This window comes from Cetorhinus maximus, chromosome 9 (genome assembly GCF_964194155.1).
Source record: "Cetorhinus maximus chromosome 9, sCetMax3.hap1.1, whole genome shotgun sequence".
NCBI lineage: Eukaryota > Metazoa > Chordata > Chondrichthyes > Lamniformes > Cetorhinidae > Cetorhinus > Cetorhinus maximus.
Genome location: NC_135887.1, coordinates 54,070,819 through 54,095,860, shown reverse-complemented (window position 1 = coordinate 54,095,860; position 25,042 = coordinate 54,070,819). Strand labels below are relative to the sequence as shown.

General features: G+C 44.8%; 1 protein-coding gene across 2 annotated transcripts in view; it reads left to right on the top strand.

The window, feature by feature from the left end:
- ncf1 (neutrophil cytosolic factor 1) overlaps positions 1-25,042 on the top strand; it is a 130,561-nt gene that overhangs the window by 13,762 nt on the left and 91,757 nt on the right. For both annotated transcript variants that reach the window (XM_078548756.1, XM_078548755.1), the window contains exon 2: positions 4,892-4,972. In XM_078548756.1, coding sequence (XP_078404882.1) covers positions 4,892-4,972 — 81 coding nt within the window. The remainder of the gene's footprint in view (positions 1-4,891; positions 4,973-25,042) is intronic.

The following is a 25,042-nucleotide window of genomic DNA, read 5'->3' as shown; positions in this document are numbered from 1 at the left end:
ATTTTAATTTACATATAGACTGGAAAAATCAGATGGGCAAAGATAACCTCCCAGTGGAGGGACCCCTATGTAGCAGCGATCATAATATGATTGAAGTTTACATTCATTTTGAGGGAGAAACCAGTGTGTTCAAGACTAGTATTTTAAACTTAAATAAGGGCAATTATGAGGGCATGAAAGCAGAGTTAGCTAAAGTGAACTGGCAAATGAGGTTAAGGGATAGGTCAATAGAAGTTCAGTGGCAGACATTTAAAAGGATATTTCAGAATACACAGAATATACACATTCCAGTGAGAAAGAAAAATTCCAAGGGAAGGGCCCATCATCCATGGTTAACTAAAAAAATTAAAGATAGTATCAAACTTTTTTAAAAAAGCATATAATTTTGCAAAGACGGGTGGCAGGTCAGAAGATTGGAAAGAATATAAAGAACATCAAAGAATGACAAAAGGATTAATGAGGAGGGAAAAATTAGATTATGAGAGAAAGCTAGCTAGTAATATAAAGACAGATAGTAGGGGTTTCTATAAATATTTAAATAAGAAAAGAGTTAACATGGAGTTGGCCCAATAGAGAGTGCGTCTGGGGAATTTTTTTAAATTCATTCACGGGATGTGGGCTTCGCTGGCTGGGCCAGCATTTATTGCCCATCCCTAGTTGCCTTTCAGAAGATGGTGGTGAGCTGCCTTCTTGAACCGCTGCAGTCCCTGTGGTGTAGGTACACCCACAGTGCTGTTAGGAAGGAAGTTCCAGGATTTTGACCCAGCGACAGTGAAGGAACAGCGATATATTTCCAAGTCAGGATGGTGAGTGACTTGGAGGGGAACTTCCAGGCGGTGGTGTTCCCATCTATCTGCTGCCCTTGTCCTTCTGGATGGTAGCGGTCATGGGTTTGGAAGGTGATGTTGAAGGAGCCTTGGTGAACTCCTGTAGTGCATCTTGTAGATGGTACACACTGCTGCTACTGTACGTTGGTGGTGGAGGGAGTAAATGTTTGTGGATGTGGTGCCAATCAAGCGGGCTGCTTTGTCCTGGATGGTGTCCAGCTTCTTGAGTGTTGTAGGAGCTGCACTATCCAGGTAAATAGAGAGTATTCCATCAAACTCCTGACTTGTGCCTTGTAGATGGTGAACAGACTTTGAAGAGTCAGGAGGTGAGTTACACATTCAGGATTCCTACCCTCTGACCTGCTTTTGTAGTCACAGTATTTATATGGCTAGTCCAGTTCAGTTTCTGGTCAATGTTAACTCTCCAGGATGTTGATAGTGGGGGATTCAGCGATGGTAATGCCATTGAACATCAAGGGCTGATAGTTAGATTCTCTCTTGTTGGAGATGGTTATTGCCTGGCACTTGTATGGCACAAATGTAATTTGCCACTTATCAGCCCAAGCCAAGATATTGTCCAGGATTTGCTGCATTTGGACATGGACTGCTTCAGTATCTGAAGAGTCGCGAATGGTGCTGAACATTGTGTAATCATCAGCAAACATCCCCACTTCTGACCTTAAGATGGATGAAAGGTCATTGATGAAGCAGCTGAAGATGGTTGGGCCGAGGACACTACCCTGAAGAACTCCTGTAGTGATGTCCTGGAGCTGAGATGACTGATCTCCAACAACAACAACCATCTTCCTTTGTGCTAGGTATGATTCCAACCAGTGGAGAGTTTTCTTTCTGATTCCCATTGACTTCAGCTTGGCTAGAGCTCCTTGACACCACACACGGTCAAATGTGGCCTTGATATCAAGGGCACGCACTCTCATCTCACCTCGGGAGTTCAGCTCTTTTGTTCATATTTGAACCAAGGTTGTAATGAGGTCGGGAGCTGAGAGGCCCTGGTGGAACCCAAACTGAGCATCTGTGAGCAGGTCATTGCTAAGCAAGAGCCACTTGGACTGTACTGTTGATGACCCCTTCCATCTCTTCCTTTAGGACTCAGCCAGCTTGGTCAGTAGTGGTGCTACTCTTGGTAATGGACATTGAAGTCCCCCACCCAGAGTACATTCTGCTACCTTGCTACCCTCAGTGCTTCCTCCAATTGGTGTTCAACATGAAAGAGTACTGATTCATCAGCTGAGGGAGAGCGGTACGTGGTAATTAGCAGGAGGTTTCCTTGCCCATGTTTGATATGATGCCATGAGACTTCATGGGGTCCGGAATTGACGTTGAGGAGTCCCAGGGCATCTCCCTCCCGACTGTATACCACTGTGCAGCCACCTCTGCTGGGCCTATCCTGCTGGTGGAACAGGACATACCCAGGGATGGTGGTGGTGGTGTCTGGGACATTATCTGTAAGATAATGAGTCCCTGAGTATGACTATGTCAGGCTTTTGCTTGACTAGTCTCTCCCAATTTTGGCAGTAGCTCCCAGATGCCATTGGCTTTGCTGGGTCGACAGGGCTGAGTTTGCTGTTGCCGTATCCAGTGTCTAGGTCGATGCCGGGTGGTCCGTCTAGTTTCATTTCTTTTTTAAGACTTCATAGTGGTTTGATACAATGAGTGGCTTGCTAGGCCATTTCAGAGGGCATTTAAGAGTCAACCACATTGCTGTGGGTCTGGAGTCACATGTAGGCCAGATCAGGTAAGAACGACAGATTTCTTTCCCTAAAGGGCATTAGTGAACCAAACGGGTTTTTACAACAATTGACAATGGTTTCATGGTCAGCATTAGACTTTTAATTCCAGATTTTTATTGAATTCAAATTCCACCATCTACCGTGGCAGGATTTGAACTCCAGAGCATTACCCTGGTCCCCAGAGCATTACCCTGGGTCTATGGATTACTAGTCCAGCAACAATACCACATCACCTCCTCAATTGATAATGGAAAGTATGGAGATGACAGATAGAGACACAAGTAACATCCCGGAAATAGCTGTAAATCAGGAAAAGGAAGGGGGGAAGGAACTCGGGGAAAATGTTGAGCAAATTGTTGGGGCTGTGGGCTGATAAATCCTGAGGTCCAGAAGGACTTCACCCTAAGATCTTGAAAGAATTGGCTAGTGAGATAGTTAATGCATTTGGTTTTAATTTTCCAAAATTCCCTAGATTTGGGGAAGGTTCCACTGGAGTGGAAAATAGCAAATGTAACTCCTTTATTCAAAAAGAGAGGGAGACAGAAAGCAGGAAATTATAGGCCAGTTAGCTTAACATCTGTCATAGGGAAAATGTTAGAAGCTATTATTAAAGATGTTATAGCAGGGCACTTAGAAAAATTCAAAGTAATCAGGCAGAGTCAACATGGTTTTGTACAAGGGAAATCATGTTTAACCAATTTATTGGAATTCTTTGAAGGAGTGACATGTGCTGTGGATAAAGGGGAACCGGTGGATGTATTGTACTTAGATTTCCAGAAGGCATTTGATAAAGTGCCACATCAAAGATTATTGCAGAAAATAAAAGCTCATAGTGTAGGGGGTAACATATTGGCATGGATAGAAGATTGGCTAGCTAACAGGAAGCAGAGAATTGGCATGAATGGGTCCTTTTCTGGTTGGCAGGATGTGACGAGTGGTGTGCCACAGGGATCAGTGCTGGGACCTCAACTTTTTAGAATTTATATAAATGACTTGGATAAAGGGACCGAAGGAATGGTAGGAAAGTAAATTGTGAAGAGGATGTAAGGACACTACAAAGTGACATAAATAGGTTAAGTGAGTGGGCAAAGATCTGGCAAATGGGGTATAATATGGCCAAATGTGAAATCGTTCATTTTGACAGGAAGAATAAAAAGGAAGCTTATTATCCAAATGGTGAGAGACTGCAGAGCTCTGAGATTCAGAGGGATCTGGGTGTCCTAGTGCATGTATCACAAAAGGTTAGTATGCAGGTACGGCAGGTAATTAGGAAAGCTAATAGAATGTTATCATTTATTATGAGGGAAATTCATTACAAAAGTAGGGAGGTTGTGCTTCAGTTGTACAGGGCATTGATGAGACCACATCTGGAAAATTGTATACAGTACTGGTTTCCTTATGTAAAGAAAAATGTAACTGCGTTAGAATCAGTTCAGAGAAGGTTTACTAGACTAATACCAGGAATGGGCGGGTTGTCTTATGAGGAAAGGTTAGACAGATTAAGCTTGTATCCACTGGAATTTAGAAGAGTAAGAGGCGACTTAATTGAAACCTTTAAGATCCTGAGGGGCCTTGACAGGGTGGATGTGGGGAGGATGTTTCCTGTTGTGGGAGAATCTAGAACCAGGGGTCACTGTTTAAAAATAAAGGGTCACCCATTCAAAAAGGAGACGAGGAGAAATTTTTTCTGAGGTTTGTGAGTCTTTAGAATTCTCTTCCTCAAGAGGTGGTGGAAGCAAAGTCTTTGAATATTTTTAAGGCAGAGCTAGATAGAGTCTTGATTAACAAGAGGGTGAAAGGTAGGCAGGAATGTGGGGCTGAAGTTACAATCAGATCGGCCAAGATCTTATTGAATGAAAGAGCAGGCTCAGGGGACTGAGTGGCCTACTCCTGCTCCTAATTCATATGTTCATATATTCTTTTATTTTTCTTTACCAAGCAAAATACCCAAACTTAAAAGGGTCAATAAAGATTTATTAGGGGGCAGTTAGAGTCTATGGGGAGGGGCATTCAGTAGACTTCTATGAACAGATGAGTCAAATGGCCTGCTTTGTTATAAGTAGTTCACTAAACGGTGAAGTCTGCAAATAATATTCCCAGCACTATAGTGAGCATGGTGCTGTCAGCATGACTGGTCCTTCATAAGTGTAGAGGTGTGAGAGGTGCAGACTATATGTGTTTACTATCTGCAAACTGAAGAATCCTTTAACGTTGGGTCAATACAGCATTTGGATGCAATATTGTTGAGTGAGCGGAGATTACTGTTAGGACGTGTCCCTTCCTGCAGAGCTGACCATTACTTTCTGTTTGTAGGTTTATATGCTAATGGTGAAATGGAGTAACTCGAAAGAAAAGCTCATCTACAGAAAATTCTCCGAAATCTATGACTTCCATGTAAGTAGCTCATTCTAATAGTCTTTTGGTAGTACAGAACTTGAGTATTGCAGAAAAAATAAGACTTTTTTTGTCAAAGCTTTTCATCTTGCACTCATCAGGACAATTCGCAAAAAAATGCTAATGTTAGGGGATATAACGTATTTATATTGTATGCGAAGAGAGTGCTGATTTGTTGGCAAGTGGACTCTGATTGGTAGAGGCATTGTCATGGAGAATGCATCAGTTGATGGTGGCTGACAGTCAACTGCCAAACAATGTTTGAAATTTAAACCAGGCAGCTTGACTCAGATTGGTCAAAACATTGCCCTGGGGAATGAACCAGTGAATGGCTGAAGAGTCATATGGACTCGAAACATTAACTCTGTCTTTCTCTCCACAGATGCTGTCAGACCTGCTGAGTTTTTCCAGCAATTTTTGTTTTTGTTTCAGATTTCCAGCATCCGCAGTATTTTGCTTTTATACTATAATGGCTGTCACTTATTTTGTTTAACTGAAACAGGCACAATGTGTGTACATGTTCTTTCTATCTGCAAAGAACAGGGCCAAATGTATTAATATATGTAGCTTCCAGTACACGTAAATGCACCACACAGCGAGCCTGACTGACACTCTTAATTGATACATAGGCTCCCAATTAAGCAACACCTCAATTTTAAAATTCTAATCCTTGTTTTAAAATCACTTGATAACCCCTTCTGATCTCTGTAATCTCCTCCAGCCCCACAACCATCAGAGATATCTGCACTCCTCCATTCTGGTCTCTTGAGCATCCCCGATTTTAATCACCTCACCATTGGTGGCTGCACTTTCAGCTGCCTGGGCCCCAACCGCAGGGGGAGGTGATGGCATATTGTCACTGGACTGGTAATCCAGAGACCCAGAGTAATGCTCTGGGGATTTGGGTTCAAATCCTGCCACAGCAGATGGTGGAATTTGAATTCAATAAAATTATGGAATTAAAAGTCTAAAGATGAACATGAAACCATAGTCGATTGTTGTAAAAAGCTATCTGGTTCACTAATCCCCTTTAGGGAAGGAAATCTGTCGTCCTTACCTGGTCTGGCCTACATGTGACTCCAGACCCACAGCAATGTGGTTGACACTTAAATGCCCTCTGAAATGGCCTTGAAGGCCACTCAGTCTCATGGCAACAAGTCAAACATGGGCAAGGAAAGTTCCTGCTGATTACCACATACCGCCCTCTCTCAGCTGATGAATCAGTGCTCCTCCATGTTGAACACCACTTGGAGGAAGCACTGAGGGTGGCAAGGGTGCAGAATGATGTGGGGGACATCAATGTCCATCACCAAGAATGGCTCAGTAGCACCACTACTGACCAAGCTGGCCAAGTCCTAAAGGACTTAACTGCTAGACTGGGTCTGCAGCAGGTGGTGAGGGAACCAACAAGAGGGAAAATCTTACTTGACCTTATCCTCACCAACCTGCCTGCCGCAGATGCATCTGTCCATGACTGTGCGGTGGTCACTCCTACCGATACTGTCGTTGTGGAGACGAAGTCTCGCCTTCACATTGAGGTTACCCTCCATCATGTTGTGTGGCACTACCATCATGCTAAATGTGATAGATTTCGAACAGATCTAGCAACTCAAGGCTGGGCAGTCCTGAGGCACTGTGGGCCATCAGCAGCAGCAGAATTGTACTCAAACGCAATCTGTAACCTCATGGCCTGGCCTATCCCCCACTCTACCATTACCATCAAGCCAGGGGATCAACCCTGGTTCAATGAAGAGTGGAGGAGAGCATGCCAGGAGCAGCACCAGGCATACCTAAACATGAGGTGTCAACCTGGTGAAGCTATAACGCAGGATTATTTGCATGCCAAACAGCATTAGCAGCAAGTGATAGACAGAGCTAAGTGATCTTACAACCAACAGATCAGATCTAAGCTCTGCAGTCCTGCCACATCCAGTCGTGAATGGTGATGGACAACTAAACAACTCACTGGAGGAGGAGGTGGCTCCACAAATATCCCCATATCAATGATGGAGGAGCCCTGCGCATCAGTGCAAAAGATAAGGCTGAAGTATTTGCTACAATCTTCAGCCAGAAGTGCCAAGTGGATGATCCATCTTGGCCTCCTCCGGAGGTCCCCAACATCACAGATGCTAGTCTTCAGCCAATTTGATTCACTCCACATGATATCAAGAAACGGCTGAAGGCACTGGATACTGCAAAGGCTATGGGCCCTGACAATATTCCAACAATAGTACTGAAGAATTGTGCTCCAGAACTTGCCGCGCTCCCAGCCAAGCTGTTCCAGTACAGCTACAACATCGGCATCTACCCAGCTATGTGGAAAATTGACCAGATATGTCCGGCATACAAAAAAAAGCAAGAAAAATCCAACCTGGCCACTTACCGCCCCATCAGTCTACTCTCTATCATCAGTAAAGTAATGGAAGGGGTAATCAATAGTGCTATCAAGTGGCACTTGCTTAGCAATAACCTGCTCACTGATGTCCAGTTTGAGTTCCACCAGGGCCACTCAGCTCCTGACCTCATTACAGTCTTGGTTCAAACATGGACAAAAGAGCTGAACTCCCGAGGTGAGCTGAGAGTGACTGCTCTTGACATCAAGGCCTCATTTGACCAAGTGTGGCATCAAGGAACCCTAGCAAAGCTGGAGCCAATGGGAATCAGGGGAAAATCTCTCCACTGGTTGGAGTTATACCTCGCACAAAGGAAGATGACTGTGGTTGTAGGAGGTCAGTCATGTCAGCTCCAGGACATCACTGCAGGAGTTCCTCAGGGTAGTGTCCTTGGCCCAACCATCTTCAGCTGATTCATCAATGACTTTCCTTCCATCATAAGGTTATAAGTGGGGATATTTGCCGATGATTGCGCCATTCATGGCTCTTCAGATACTGAAGCAGACCACGTCCAAATGCAGCAAGACCTGGACAATATCCAGGCTTGGGCTGATAAGTGGCAAGTAACATTTGCACCACACAAGTGCCAGGCAATGACCATCTCCAACAAGAGAGAATCTAACCATCGCCCCTTGATGTTCAATGGCATTACCATCACTGAATCCCCCACTATCACCATCCTTGGGGTTACCATTGACTAGAAACTGAACTGGACTAGCCATATAAATGCTGTGGCTAAAAGAGCAGGTCAGAGGCTAGGAGTCTTGCAATGAGTAACTCACCTCCTGACTCACCAATGCCTTTCCACTATCTACAAGGCACAAGTCAGGAGTGTGATGGAATACTCTCCACTTGCCTGGACGAGTGCAACTCCAACAACATTCAAGAAGCTGGACACCATCCAGGACAATGCAGCCAGCTTGATTGGCACCACAACCACAAACATTCACTCCCTTCACCACCAACTACAGTAGCAGCAGCGTGTACCATCTACAAGATGCACTGCAGGAATTCACCAAGGCTCCTTAGCAGCACCTTCCAAACCCACGATCATTGCCATCTAGAAGGACAAGGGCAGCAGATCGATGGGAACATCACCATCTGGAAGTTACCCTCCAAGTCACTCACCATCCTGACTTGGAAATATATCACCGTTCCTTCACTGTCACTGGGTCAAAATCCTGGAACTCCCTCCCTAACAGCACTGTGGGTGTACCTACACCACATGGACTGCAGCGGTTCAAGAAGGCAGCTCACCACCACCTTCTCAAGGGCAACTAGGGATTGGCAATAAATGTTGGCCCAGCCAGTGAAGCCCACATCCCATGAATGAATAAAAAAAAATTCCCTTCCTACACCCTAACCTCTCCATCTCACTTTCCTCCTTTAAGCTGCTTCTTAAAACCTATCACTTTGCCCTAAATCTCCTTATATAGCCATCAAATTTTGATTTATAATGCTCCTGTGAAGCACCTTGGGATGTTTTATTAGATTAACGGTGCTATATAAAGTTGTTGTTGGATGTAAAACATCCATGTCACTATTTGAATGTGAAAGGGAATTCTCCCTGCTGTCCTGGATAATAATTACCTCTCTAATGACATTGAAGTTTGTGGGAGCTTACAGAATCACACGATTGTTTCAGTACAGAAGGAGGCCATTCAGCCCAATGTGTCTGCACCAGCTCTCCGAAGGAGAAATTTGCCTTGTGCCACACCTCTGCCTTCTCCCCATTGCCCTGCACATTCTTCCTCTTCAGATAAGAATCCAATTCCCCCTTGAATGCCTCGATTGAATCTGCCTCCGCTGCACTGTTGGGCAGCACATTCCAGACCCTAGCCACTTGCTGCGTGAAAAAGTTTTTCCTTGTGTCTCCATTGCCTTTTTTGCCAATTACCTTAAATCTGCTCCAATGGGAGCAATTTCTCCCTATCTACTCTGTCCAGACCCCTCCTGATTTTGAATACTTCTATCAAATCTCAAATCTCCTCTCAACCTTCTCCTCCAAGGAAAACAGTCCCATAGTTCTCCAATAAAAACAGAAAATGCTGGAAAAATACAGCAAGCCTGGCATCACCTGTGGGGAGAGTAACAGAGTTAACGTTTCAAGTCCAATATGACTCTTCTTTGGAGCTGAAGAGAGGTAGAAATATGATGGGTTTTATACTGTTGTATAAGGGGGGAGGGTCAGCTGGAACAAAAGGGAAGGCCAGGGATAGGTTCCAACCTATCTCAAATCTATCTTCATACCTGAAGTTCCTCATCCCTGGAACCATTCTCATAAATCTTTTCTGCACCCTCTCTAATGTCTTCACATCTTTCTTTAAGTATGGTGCCCAGAACTGGACACACTATTCCAGTTGAGGCTAAACAAGATAACATATAAGTTTAACATAACTTCCTTGCTCTTGCACTCAAGGCCCCTATTAATAAAGCCTAGGATACTGTATGCTTTATTAACCACGCTCTCAATCTTTCTAGCCATCTTCAATGATTTATGCACATATACACCCAGGTCCCTCTGCTCCTGCACCCCTATAGAATTGTACCCTTTATTTTATATTGTCTCTTCATGTTCCTTCTACCAAGATGAATAATTTCACACTTCTCTGCATTGAACTTCATCTGCCACCTATCTGCCCTCTCCATGTCTATGTTCTTTTGAAATTCTATACTATCCTCCTTACAGGTCACAATGCTTCCAAGTTTTGTATCATTCACAAATTTTTGTGATCTGTACACCAAGGTCGACATCAAGAAGAGCAAGAGTCCCAATACCGGCCCCTGGGGAACTCGACTACAGACTTTCCTCCTGAAAAACATTCATGAACCACTACCCTCTGTTTCCTGTCAGTTAGTCAATTTTGTATCCATGTTGCTACTGTCCCTGAGCTATAACTTTGCTCACAAGTGTGCTGTGCCCCACTTTATCAGATGCCTTTCGGAAGTCCATGTACACCACATCAACAGCATTACCCTCATCAACCCTCTCTGTTACCTCTTCAAAAACTCCAGCAATTTAGTTAAACATGACTTGCCCTTAACAAATCCATGTTGAATTTCCTTAATTAACCCATATTTGCCCAAGTGGCTATTAATTTTTGTCCTGAATTATTGTCTCTAGATCTTCCCCACCACCAAAGTTAAACTGACTGGCCTGTAGTTGCTGGGCTTATCTTTATACCCTTTTTTTGAACAGGGATGTAAGATTTGCAGTTCTTGGGTCCTCTGGCAACACCCCTGAGTCTAAGGAAGACTGAAAAAGTATGGCCAGTGCCTCCGTACTTTCGACTCTCGCTTCCCTCAGTATCCTGAATGCGTCTCATCTGGTCCTGATGTCTTATCAACTTTAAATACTGACAGCCTATTCAATACTTCCTCCTTATCAATTTTAAACCCTTCAAGTCTCTGAACTACCTCCTCTTTCACCATGACCTGAGCAGAATCTTCTTCCTTGGTAAAGACACATGCAACTCAGCCATGCCTCCCGCCTCTCTGCTTAAATCTCCCTTTTGGTCCCTAATTGGCCCCACCCCTCCTTTTACCACCCTTAAAATATTTATATGCCTATAGCTGACTTTGGGGTTCCCTTTTATGTTAGCTGCCAGTATCTTTTCATACTCCCTCTTTGCTTCTCTTATTTGCTTTTTCACTTCCTCTACGATCCTTCTATTTTCAGCCTGGTTCTCCATTGTGTTATCCACCTGACATCTGTCACAAGCACACCTTTTCTTCATCTTAATTTCTGCCACTTTTTTTCACCCAGAAAGCTTGGGATTTGTTTGCCCTAGCATTCTCTTTCGAGGGAATGTGCTTTGACTATGCTTGAACTATCTCTTCCAGGCAATTGTTCAGCTACCATTTTTCCATACCAGGTCTATTCTTAACCCATTAAAGTTGGTTTTCTCCCAGATAATTATTCTTACTATGGATTGTTCTTTGGCCTTTTCCATAGCCAACATAAACCTTATGATGCATTGATCACTGTCCGCTAAATGTTTTCCTACTGACACTTGATCCACTTGACTCATCTCACTCCCGAGAACCAGGTCCAGCAATGCCTCCTTTCGCATTGTAAAACAATTCTCCTAAACACACTCTGGGAACTCTTTCCCATCTCTGTCCTTTACACTTCTTCTACCCCAGTCTATATTCAGATAATTACACTCGCCCATTATAACTACTCAACAAATCTTGCACCTCTCTGTAATTTCCTTGCAAATTTGTTCCTCTACATCTTTCCCATTAGTTGATGGCCTGTAAATTACACCGAACAATGCAATTGCATCTCTTTTTTTCCTTAGTTGTAGCCAAATAGATTCTGTCCTTGGACCCTGTGGGACATCCTCTCTTTACAATGTTCTCCTTAATCAATATTGCCACCTCTCCCCTTTTCTTCCTTTCCTTTCTTTCCTGAATGCTTTGGCCCAGATTTTCATTGTGACAAAGAGCCTCTCTGTCATGGCAAAAATAGCGAACTGCCCAAAAGTCATAAGTCCCACCCCCAAATATGGCACTACACATTTTCATGGGGGTGCGGCATGTTTCACGAATGCGCATTTTACAGAGCAGCTGGCTATCTATATCACCAGCTGCCTCCATTCTAGTCGGATTTTGGTAGCCTAGGAGTGTTACGGACAGGAGAGTGAGAAACTTAACTGCTTTATCCGCTCCCTGTCTATCCATAAGCATAAGTGTTTTGGAATTATTTTTAAAGTAGGCTGTGGCATGTTTCCCCAGACCCCTCAGTTTGTGTGGTCCAATTTAATAATAACTCACAGCAAACTCTCTTTGTGATTAACTCGAAAGGTTAGTTTATTTATATTCAAACCCGTGGGGGTGGGACTGGGGAATGTTCGCAATCGTTCGTACACACACACACACACACATACATACATACTAGGCGGGGTTTGAAAAGAGGAAGATTTACAACAATGGGCAATAACAGTCAAGGATCCACAGAAATGAATGTTAATTCACGTGATTTCCAAAGTCCGAGAAGTCAAAGCCTAGAGGGTGTTTCCTTCGTGGTGGAGTTCAGTCCAGATGAGTTTCTGGTTGGAGACAGCAACACAAAAATCCTTGAAATTAATGACAATGCGACATGATGGGGTTTCTGTGCTTAGGCCACTTGGCAGGCGATGATCAGAGACTTTGAAAACGAAAGAGGTTTTGAGGATTTGAGAAATGGTGGTTGGCTGCTTGGTCAGTCGAGGCCTACTGTTCTTCCCGGCTGGTGTTAAAGTAGCAGTCTGAGCTGTGAGGCTGGAAATCAATATTAGAATGATCCAAAAGGCTAGAAGCTTGAGGTCATGTGACATGGCCCATTAATGAGCTAATTGCAGCCGCACATGCAGTTTTTATGTTTCTGGCCAAATTCCATTTTTCCTCTGAGGAGTGAAATGGTGGCTGTTAACACTCCTTCAGGTATAATGAGTTTCAATGTCTCTGTCTTTGTTAACATCCTGGCTGGAGGGAACCAGGTCGTCTATTAGTCATCTAGTTTTGTGATTATACTTTGGCCTTACAATGGGTTGCGAGATTCCACAAGGATGAGAGTGGAACTCTTTTGTTCTTGTAATCTCTGTTGGAAGTTTCCAGAACAGATGGCCAATCTTGTGAGTCATATGACCTATTGCAGCCATCTTGTCTAAACCACAAGAGAAGTACCTTTCAAAATGGCAAAAAGGAATAAAGTCTTGGTACACAGTTTTGATATTTTTTCATATCTTATTGACATAACAGGAGCATTATGGATCCCAAAGTGTGCCAATTAGACTGGTAAGAGCTAGCCTGAACTTGGTGTATTTCTTTAGATATCCAGGGGACACCTTTGGAGAGGTAGGGTACTCCAGTAGAATTTGCGTAAATTTTATTCACAGCCCAGAAGTGGGACAACACAAATTCCAATTATCTCCCCTTAACCCAAGAGAGTAGGAGGGTGGGGCACCTGGTCTCACAGGGCAATTATGTTGCCCCTACTGACTCACGCACCCAGTGCCAGGAAGAACTTTGTGCTGGGGAAGGGCACATAGCGACTGCCCTGTTAAGGGTGCACAGCTCCTTATGTATTCCATGGGTGTCAGCACTCAGACTCTGAGCAGACTGATCCAGCCAACTGACCGAGGCTTGCACCCTTTCCTGGCTGAAACGTAGTTCTTGCATCCACTCCAAGTGTTGCTGCATGCGATTGGCCAATCTCTCCCACTGCCTTAGAGAATTCTGCCAGATGTTCACATATCTGCTGCTGATTATCTAAATACTGTGCCCCAAAAGGTGACTCCTGAGGTGCCACATTCCTGCCCATTGGAGCATCATCGTGACTTCCCTCCCTCCTCCGATAGGGACTATGTATAAGTGTCTCTGACTCTAACACCTCCTCCTGCACTCTGGTGGGGTGACTTTCACCAACTCTACACGTGCACTACATCCCTCTGGTGTACTGGTATCTGAGTTGTGGGAGTGTGGGCTAGTCTGATATGGCACTACCTCCTTGGACAACTCTTCCTCCTCTTGATGCTCGAGGGATGACCGGGCCCAGGGTGGGGGATGGTGGTGGGTGACAGAGCAGGGCTGGGACCTGTGTGAGGCACAAAAGGAGTTATTTAGGTGTAGCACTTCTCATTGTGAAAGCACGCTCTGATGCACGCCATTGCCTTAACCATGCTCGCGCTGCCCGTTTGATGCAGCCCCATCGTTGTGCTCCCTCTCGTGCCAATGCCCCATTGTGCTCAGTGAGCTGACATCATGACCTCCCCTATTACCACCACGTGCCAAGGTGATTTCAACACCACCTTTATCACCTGCTAACGGTGATTCACCATCGCCCACAGACAGCTGGTCAGGCACCCTGGCAATCTCCATGGCCACCTGTTCCACAGGACAGATGTATCTCAGCCAGGCTGACCCACCCCCCTGGCCGGGCCATCTCCATGCCGTTCTTCACCCTTTTCAACTACAGCAACAACATGAATTGATGTTAGCCTGATATATATAGTGCATGGAAGAATATTGTTCTTCACTGCATCTGTGCATCTCGGTGTTCATTCACGTGTGTTCTGGACACACCTACAGGAGCTGTGCACATATAAAGCCTCAATGCTGAAGCAGACGTATCACACCTTAGCTGTAGCATGCAGATCTGATCCTTCCCTTGGAGCTCTGTGTGGATGAGCCAAGCTGCTGACCTTGCCAGGACACAGCAGCTCATGGAACCTTTTCCTTCAGTGAATCCATGAGTGCGATGGTCTCCTGCTGCACTCACTGCAGCCACTATTTGAATCTAGGCCTTGTTGCTGCAGGGATATTACGGAGGCCAGGAGGGTAGAGGACTGGTCTCCCCTTCCGGACCTCTTCCACCAAAACATGAAGGCCCTGCTCAGAATATCGTGGGGCAGCTGGACCCATTCCTTCCCCCACATCTCCTCTCTGAGTGACAATCTATGAATATAAATGTAAAGCGAAAAGGGCCATGGGCCAGTCAGATTACGATGCTGTCATTCACTTTTGTGTGTTAACATGCACTAACCATTTTCACCACATCATCAATGATTATTGGTCAGGTTTGGTGGGGAACCTGGCTCTGCAGAAATGCTTCGTGCCGTGTATGTTGTGGCTGTGACTCCAAGGGAACATGCTGCGCTGCGTGACCACTGACAGCCCTACTGGTTTACTCCCTCTTAGTCACACTGTTATGTCGTGACAGTCTGCAGCTGTGAGGGACGAGGTCAAGGGTCAACACTGTGGGCACATCCTGATAGATGGGATGCCAGATGAGCAAGTGGATGGAATAATGCCCATGGCACTGTTCATTATTCATCTACTCAGAGTCTTGGCAGCTAACTACACAACTGCATACTATCTGTACCAGGTAGTGGTGGCAAGATGATGCCAGCTCCATGGCTGTGTCTTGAGAATCCACCTCATGCTTTCACTAGTTCAGCATAGTATACTTTGACTAGGCAGCAACAATGACAATTCTCCCGCAGGGAAAGCCCATGGTGGGCCATCTGTTCCAGGATCAGCTAACAGTTGGACAATATTTACAGCTTTGACACTCACCCATCATCTCCTCCGGGGCACAGGGACTTCACCATTGACTTCTCAAATGGGCCTTTCTGAAGGCCTGATTTTTATCTGTGCCCAGGGTGCCCAAACCACACCGAGCCCACTTCTGACCCCTGACTACTTCCAGGTTTGCCCACCCCAACCCCTATTCTAGCCCTCCTGCCCCACCGCCTGGACCAAAACTCGGAAGTTTGGGCAGCCATTTTTAGAGGTTGGGTTCACGGAGTCAAAATTTCTGCCAGCTCTGCGTGCCGACCCGGGAGTGACGATCTGGGCCCTTGTATCCAGGAATGTTGAATACACAGTTCTCCCCTTCTTTGAGCCAGGCCTCTGTTATAGTCACAAAAACATTTTTGCACATGGTTAGCCGTATCTGTAACTCACCAATCTTATTTACCACACTCCGCACATTCACATACATGCAAAATAACCCAAATTTAGACTTTATTACTTTCTCTCTCACTCTAAACTCACCTAATAACATTTCCTTTCTCTCACAGTATTCTGTGCACCCTGGTATGCCTCTCTGATATTACCTCCTGGTTCTCACACTCCTGCCAAGTTAGTTTAGCCCTCCCTAGTGGCACTAACAAATCTTCCTGCTAGGAACTCAGTCCCGGCTCTATTTAGGTGCAACCCATCCTCCCTCAGAGCCGATCCCAATGTCCCAAGAATCTAGGTCCCAGGGACTTTCCAGCCACGCATTCATCTGCTTTATACTCCTATTTCTGTACTCACTTGCAGGTGCCACTGGGAGTAATCTGGAGATTACTGCTTTTGAGGTTCTGCTTGCTAGTTTCCTATCTAGTTCCATAAATTCTGACTGCAGAGCCACATCCCTCTTTCTGCCCATGTCATTGGTACCAATGTGAACCATGACTGCTGGCTGTTTACCCTCCCCACTCAGTGTGGTCTGCAGCCATTCAGTGACATTCTCGACCCTTCCTGGCACCAGAGAAGCAAAACACCATTCTGGATTCACATATTTGACTGTAGAAACACCTGTCTATTCCTCTAACTATAGAATCACCTATCACTATTGCTTTTCTAGTCTTCCTTGTACCCCCATACTTAAAAGCTGCACAGTGACCATATCTATAAATATGTTATACATGAAGCTCTCGAGCTCACGTATGTGTCGCAGTGATGCCAGCCGCTGCTCAAGTTCCAAAACTTGGAGCTCAAGCTGCTGAAACTGATGAAATCTCCTGCACAAATGGTTATCCGGGATATGGGAAGCATCCTGGAGTTCCCAAATAGCACAAAATGTGCACTCCAGAGATCAGAACAGCGCTGCCATACCACTATCTATGTGGAATGTGCATCTTGCGGGATGTGGGAAGTTGTGCAGGCACAAAGTGCCTCGATGATTACATCCGCAGGAAGTGTCACCAGCTGTAGAAACTTGAGCTCCAAGTTGTGGAGCTCGAGCAGTGGCTGGACTCACTGTAGTGCATCCACAAGGCTGAGGATTATGTGGATAGCATGTTTAGAGAGGCGGTCACACTGCAGCTAAGAAGTACACAGGCAGAGAGGGAATGGGAGACTGCCAGAGTATCTAAGAGAACAGGCAGATAGCCTCAGGAGTTTCCTGCGCTATCTCACTCTCTAACTGTTTTTCCATTTTGGATACTGGCAAACGAGATGGTTCCTCAGAGAACTGTAGCAAAATCCAACTTTGTGGCACCACGGATGTCTCAGCTGCACAGGAGGGGAGGAGGACTAGGAGTGGAAGTGCTATTGTGGTAGAGGTTCCATAGTTAGGGGAGCAGGCAGGCATTTCTGCAGCCGTAGACGTGACTCCAGGATGGTATGTTGCCTCCCTGGTGCCAGGGTCAAGGATGTCACAGAGTGGCTGCAGGACATTTTTTTGAGAGAGGGTGAACAGCCAGAGGTCGTGGTTCACATTGGGACCAATGACATACGTAGGAAAAGGGAAGAGGTGCTGAAAGCAGATTTTAGGGAGTTAGGAAGGGAATTAAAAATCAGGACCTCAAGAGCAGTAATCTCAGGATTACTTCCAGTGCCACATGCTAGTCAGCATAAGAATAGGAAGACTGAGCAGTTCGATACGTGGCTGGAGAAATGGAGTAAGAGGGAGGGCTTTAGATTTGTGAGGCATTGGGACTGGTTCTGGGACAGTTGGGTGCTGTACAAGAAGGATGGGTTACACCTTAACAGGACTGGGACTGATGTCCTTGCGGGAAGGTTTGCTAGTGCTGTTGGGGAGAGTTTAAACTAGATTGACAGGGGGTTGGGAACCTGGGGTGAAATTCAGAGTGGAGAGGAGAAAAACTGGCAGTGGGAAGTAGTGAAGTATCAACTGATAAGGAGGATATATCAGAGAGTGATATGAAGATAAATAGAATACTGGGAGAATTTGATAGAATTAGAGTAGGCAACAGTAAGTCATTAGATGGGGTCAGAATAAGGGGGAAAATAAAAAAGCTTAAATCAGGGATCAGGGTTAATGTGCATGTATGTGAATGCATGAAGTGTGGTTAATAAGATTGGTGAACTGAAGGTACAGGTTGACAGATGGAATTATGATATTATTACTATAACAGAGACCTGGCTCAAAGGAGGCCAGGACTGGGTGTTAAATATTCCTGGGTACATGGTGTTTAGGAGAGACAGGAAAGGAAGAAAAGGCAGGAGGTGGGGGGTGGTGGGGATTGGCAATATTGGTTAAATATGGCTTTACTCTACTGGAGAGAGAGGATTTTCCAGAGGGGTCAAGGATAGAATCTCTCTGGCTCGAGGTAAGGAATAGGAAAGGTGCAATAACATTGACTGGTGTTGTATGTAGACTACCAAATAGTGGAAGGGATGTGGAGAAACAAATTTGCAAAGAAATTATGGATACATGCAAAAGTTATAAAGTAATCATAATGGGGGACTTTAATTATGAATTATAAATAAATTATTATATAAATAAATTATTAATTATTGTTCAAATATAGATTGGGATAGGAATAGGAAAAGGACAAGAGGGATGAGAGTTCCTGGAATGTGTTCAAGATAATTTTGTACAGCCGTATGTTTCCAGTCCAATGAGAGGACATGCACTTTAGGACCTGATTCTGGGGAATGTGTTAGCCCAAATGTATCAAATATCAGTGGGAGAGCCTCTAGGGGGAAGTGACCATTGGGTCATAAGGTTTAGGTCAATCATGGAAAAGGACAGAGAACTATCCAGAGCAGGGATAATTAATTGGGGGAAAGCCAATTTCGATGGGATGAGAATGCATCTGAGTCGAGTGAGTTGGAATCAAATGTTGGCAGAAAAGACGGTGGCTGAACAATGGGCCACCTTCAAAGAAACAGTATAGCTGGTAATGTCAAGGTATATTGTCTTGAAGGGGAAAGGTAGGACAAATAAATCCAGAGCGCCCTGGATGACGAGAGAGAAAGAGGTGAAGATGAAAAGGAAGAAGTGTGTGTACAGCAGATGTCAGGTAGAAAATACAATGGAGAATCAGGCTGAATATAGAAGGATCAGAGGGGAAGTGAAAAAACTAATAACAAAAGCAAGGGGAGAACACGAAAAGAGGCTAGGAGTGAACATAAAAGGGAATCCCAAGGTCTGCTATAAGCATGTAAATAATAAAAGGGTGGTAAAAGAAAGAGTTGGGCTGATTAGGGACGAAAAAAGAGGACTTGCATGTGGAGGCAGGAGAAATAACGAAGGTGTTGAACGAGTATTTTGCATCTACTTTACAAAGGAAGAATTTGCTGCCCAGGCCAAGGCAAGAGAGGAGTTAACTGGTGCACTAGCAGAGCTTAGAATCAAGAGGAAGGAGGTGTTGGAAAGGCTATCTTTATTTAAAATAGATAAGGTGCCAGGACCAGGTGGGATGCATCAAGGGTACTGAGGGAAATGAAAGTGGAAATTGCAGAGGCACTAGTGATAATCTTCCAGTCTTACCTAGACATAGGGGAGGTGCCAGAGGACTGGAGAACTGCAAGTGTTCCACCCTTGTTCAAAAAGGGGTGTAAGGTTAAATCTGGCAACCTCAGGCCAGTCAGTTTGACCTCAGTGGTAGGGAAACTTCTGGACACTATAGTACGGGAGAAAATCCAAAAACACTTAGACAAGTGCAGGATAATTAAGGAAAACCAGCATGGATCCATCAAGGGGAAATCATGTTTAACTAACGTACTGGAGTTTTTTGAGGAGGTAACAGAGAAGGTTGATAAGGCTAATGCTGTTGATGTAGTGTATATGGATTTTCAAAAGGCATTTGATTCGGTGCCACACAACAAACTTGTGAGCAAAATTCTAGCTCATGAAATAAAAGGGAAAGTAGGCACTTGGATAAGAAATTGGCTGTATGACAGGAAACAGAGAGTAGTGATAAATGGTTGTTTTTCAGATTGGAGGAAGGTCTGTAGTGGTGTTCTCCAGGGGTCAATGTTGGGACCCTTGCTCTTCCTGATATATATTAATGACCTAGATTGTGGTGTTCAGGGCATGATTTCAAAATTTGCAGATGATACGAAGATTGGAAATGTTGTCACTGTGATGAGGATAGTCTTGAACTTCAAAAGGACATAGACATGTTGGTGGATTAGGCAGACAAGTGGCAGTTGAAGTTCAGTACAGAGAAGTGTGAGGTGATTTATTTTGGCAGAAAAAATATGGTGAGACCATATAAAATAAAGGGAGAGCCTCTAAGGGAGAAGCAGGAGCAGAGGGACCTCGGTGTATATGTACATAGACGATTGAAGATGGCAGGGCATGTTGAGAGAACAGTTAATATAGCATACAGTATCTTAGGCTTTATTAATAGGGGCATTGAGTATAAGAGTAAGGTGGTCATGTTGAACTTGTATAAGACACTAGTTAGGCCTCATCTGGAGTACTGCATCCAGTTCTGGGTGCCATACATGAGGAAGGATGTGACTGTATTGGAGAGAGTACAGAGGAGATTCACAAGAATGATTCCTGGGATTAAGAACTGTAGCTAGGAGGATAAATTGGAGAGGTTGGGACTGTTTTCCTTGGAGAAAAGAAGGCGGAGAGGAGACTTGATAGAAGTATTCAAGATCCTGAAGGTTATGGACAGGGTAAATAGTGAGAAACTGTTCCCACTCAAGAGAACATCAAGAACTAGAGGGCACAGATTCAAAATAATTGGCAAAAGGAGTAAATGTGACATGAGGAAACGTTTTTTAACCTGGAGGCTGATTGGAGTCTGGAACAAACTTCCTGAGAGGGTGGTGGAGGCAAGTTCGATCGAGGTATTCAAAAGGGAATTGGATGTGTATCTGAAAAGAGAGAATGTGCAAGATTATGGGAATAAAGCAGGGGAGTGGGACGAGGTGGAATGCTCTTTCAGAGAGCCAGTGTAAACTCGATGGGCCGAATGGCTCCTTCTGCACTGTAAAGATACTGTGAGCGTGTGATACTGAGAAAATACACCTTGCTGGAATGACTAAATCTTGCTATGACTGATAAACCTTGCTTCTGTAATAATAAATGTTACTAATACTAATAAACCTTTCTACTGTAATAATAAACATTACTAATATTAATAAACCTTACTACTTAACAATGAAAGAAAAGCCTCACCAACTACCCACTTCCCTTTTGTTGGTGTCACCTAAATATAGGGAAGCTAATTGAAAGTTTTGCTTAAAATTTTTTATGTATTTAATTGCCTAGCTCCTTAGACTCATTCCCTAACTTAATCGGAGAAAGGGAGCAGCAGCAATATTCACCAGTCAGTCTTTCCTGTGATGTCACTGTTTGATTTTTTTTTAATGTTTCAAACACAGGCAACGCCCCAGTTCTGCTCCAGCTCCAACTGCTGCGTCACTCCTCAGGTACTAGGCCCCAAGCATGCGTCTCTATTTATCCTCTTCCTGGTACTCCTGATTCCTCCCAGTTCTGCTGCAGCTGCCGAGTTTCTTCTCAGGTACTGAGGCCATCTTTCTTGGGATGTGGACATTGCTGGCTAGGCTAGTATTTATTGACTATACTTTATTGCCCTTGAGAAGGTGGTGGTGAGCTGCCTTCTTGAACCACTGCAGTCCCTCTGGTATGGGTACACCCACAGTGCTGTTAGGGAGGGAGTTCCAGGATTTTAACCCAGTTACATTGAAGGAACGGTGATATATTTCCAAGTCAGGATGGTGAGTGGCTTGGAGGGGAACTTCCAGGTGGTAATGTTCCCATGTCTCTGCTGCCCTTGTCCTTCTCGATGGTAGCGGTCGTGGGTTTGGAAGGTGCTGCCTAAGGAGCCTTGGTGAGTTGCTGCTGTGCATCTTGTAGATGGTACACACTGCTGACACTGTTCATCATTGATGGAGGGAGTGAATGTTTGTGGATGGGGTGCCAATCAAGCGGGCTGCTTTATCCTGGATGGTGTTGAGCTTCTTCAGTGTTGTGGGAGCTGCACTCATCCAGGCAAGTTGGGGAGTATTCCATCACACTCCTGACCTGTACCTTGTAGATGGTGGACAAACTTTGGGGAGTCAGGAGGTGAGTTACTCGTTGCAGGATTCTTAGCTTCTGACCTGCTCTTGTAGCCACAGTATTTATATTTATATCTTTTGTGTTTTCTACATTACAACAGTGACTGCACTTCACATAGTATCTAATTGGTTGTAAAGTGCTTTGGGACATCCTGAAGTTGTGAAAGACTCTATAGAAGTTTTCTTCTTTACCTTTGCTGACTTGAGAGAGAGAGAGAGAGAGAGACAAATGCAAGGCAAATTCTGAGACTTGGAATTTGATTTCCTTTCCAAAGGCCGGGCATGTGCTGTGCTTTGCCCGACTCCATTTAATCTTCCGAGGCTGATTCTTGCGGCCTCCCAACACATGGAAAAAGCAGGATAACTTTATAATCTTAGCTTCTTTCAAACAATGAACATAAAGCTCCTCAACCAACAAATTCCACACAGCATTAATTTACATAGAATCACATGTGATATACAGGACAGAAACAGGCCTTTCGCCCCAACCAGTCTTTGCTGTCATTTCTGCTCGATTCAAGCCTCCTCCTATCCTGCCTCACCCATCTCTATCAGTATAACCACATATTCTCTTCTCCTCCACCTGTTTATTTAGCTTCCTCTTATAACATAACCATAAGACCATAAGACATAGGAGCAGAAATTAGGCCAATCGGCCCATCGAGTCTGCTCCGCCATTCAATCATGGCTGATAAGTTTCTCAACCCCATTCTCCTGTCTTCTCCCCGTAACCTTTGATCCCCTTACCAATCAAGAACCTATCTATCTCGGTCTTAAATACACTCAATGACCTGGCCTCCACAGCCTTCTGCTGTGGCAATGAATTCCATAGATTCACCAATCTCTGGCTAAAGAAGTTTCTCCTCAACTCTGTTCTAAAAGGTCTTCCCTTTACTCTGAGGCTGTGCCCTCGGGTCCTAGTCTCTCCTACTAATGGAAACATCTTCCCCACGTCCACTCTATCCAGGCCTTTCAGTATTCTGTAAGTTTCAATCAGATCCCCCTCATCCTTCTAAACTCCATCGAGTATAGACCCAGAGTCCTCAAATGTTCCTCATATGTTAAGCCTTTCATTCCTGGGAACATTCTCGTGAACCTCCTCTGGACTCTCTCCAGGGCCAGCACATCCTTCCTGAGATACGGGGCCCAAAATTACTCACAATATTCTAAACGTGGTCTGACCAGAGCCTTATAAAACCTCAGCAGCACATCCCTGCTTTTATATTCTAGTCTTCTTGAAATAAATGCCGACATTGCATTTGCCTTCCTAACTACCGCGTCAACCTGCAAGTTAACCTTAAGAGAATCCTGGACTAGGACTCCCAAGTCCCTTTGCACTCCAGATTTCTGAATTCTCTCCCCATTTAGAAAATAGTCTATGCCTCTATTCTTCCTACCAAAGTGCATGACCTCACACTTCCCCACGTTGTATTCCATCTGCTACTTCTTTGCCCATTCTCCTAACCCGTCCAAATCCTTCTGCAGCCTCCCCGCCTCCTCAATACTACCTGTCCCTCCACCTATCTTTGTATCATCTGCAAATTTAGCCAGGTTGCCCTCAGTTCCTTCATCTAAATGTATTTATACTATTTGCCTTAACTATTCTGTCTGAGCCAGTTCCCCATTCGCACCACTTTCTGGGTCACAAAGTTTATTCTGAATTCTGTGGTTAACTTTTATGTCCTCAGTCCTATTCCCAAATTCAGAGGTATTCATTAACAAGCATCAAGGGGTTTCATCTTAGATAAAATCCGAAAGTTCTGGAAAAGCTCAGCAGGTCTGGCAGGCATCTGTGGACAGGGAGCCCAATATGACTCTTCTTCGGAACAGCTGGAGTCATACGGACTCAAAACGTTAACTCTGTTTCTCTCTCCACAAATGTTGCCAGACCTGCTGAGCTTTTCCAGCACTTTCTGTTTTTATTTCAGATATCCAGTATTCACAATATTTTGCTTTTAGTTTTATCTTGAGAGTCTATTTCAAAATCCACAACTTCATCCTATGCTAAAAAACTTGCCAAATCTCATGTCTCCACCCCTCCTCCCCACCCCCAGTATTAAAGTCAGTGACAAGCCCCCGCTCCACTTGGCTGGTTTGCCCAGTTGCAGCCATTTAACAGCCATTGGGCCTTTAATTGCCTTGAGGTGCCACCCCCTTCCATGAGGAAGTCCTGTCTCCGAGAGCTGCTGGCCAACCAAATGGCTGACATCGATCTTGTCCCGGCAGCGCCACTGCTGGCTCTGCAGGCAGTCCCAAAGATGAGTAGCATTGTGCCAGGCTCTAAGGTAAGTCCAGCTCTCGCTGAGGCCAGGCTGACTAGTAGGCCCAGGAGAGGTGTGAGAGGAACTGGGATCAATAGGATGGGGAAGAGGGGAAATGCAGGAGATTGGGGGGTGAAATACCTTTGGGGGAGCCTCCAATGGGCATAAGCTGCCTGAACAGGAGGCACCCACCACAGGGCTTGCCAGGTTTTACTGGGCCGTCTGCACAATTGGCACTGGCCTCCCCCGCCTTGGGTAACACCCTAGTGGCGGTGGGAGGAGGCTCTCAAATGACTATTAATTGGCCACTCGAGGGCCTCAATTGGCCATGGGCAAGTGGACCACTAAACCCCTCCTGTGGCGGCGGATGTGGGCAGGTAGGTGACGGGCATACCACCACTGCCATGGCACCCAATTTTGTGGTGCCACACCTGCCAACTCACCCTGGTGGGAGGTTGCTGGGGATGGTGGGGGTGGGGGATAAGCGTTAAGGTGATTGGACAAAGCATCAAAGGACAGGCGCTAATATTAATTAGGAGCTAGCCTGTAATTATAATGTTAACGTGGATTCTAGTAACCATGAAGGAATTACTGAGCAGGCTTATTCCTCTGTTGAGAGATACATTAAAAATAAAAGCATTGTCATAAATTGAATTGTCAGTGTTCACTCAGCTCTGAGAAGATTGAAGTGGTTTATTATTTTAATATCATTTCCTGGCATTTATAATGGGATAAAATGGATCCACTTGTGTCTGAATGATTTGATTCTGTAATGTGAACCAACTTTACCTGACAGCAGGAACATCTGATGCAATAAAAACAGAATGCTGGAACTATCTGATGCATTATGGCACCGGGTCAAAGCAAAC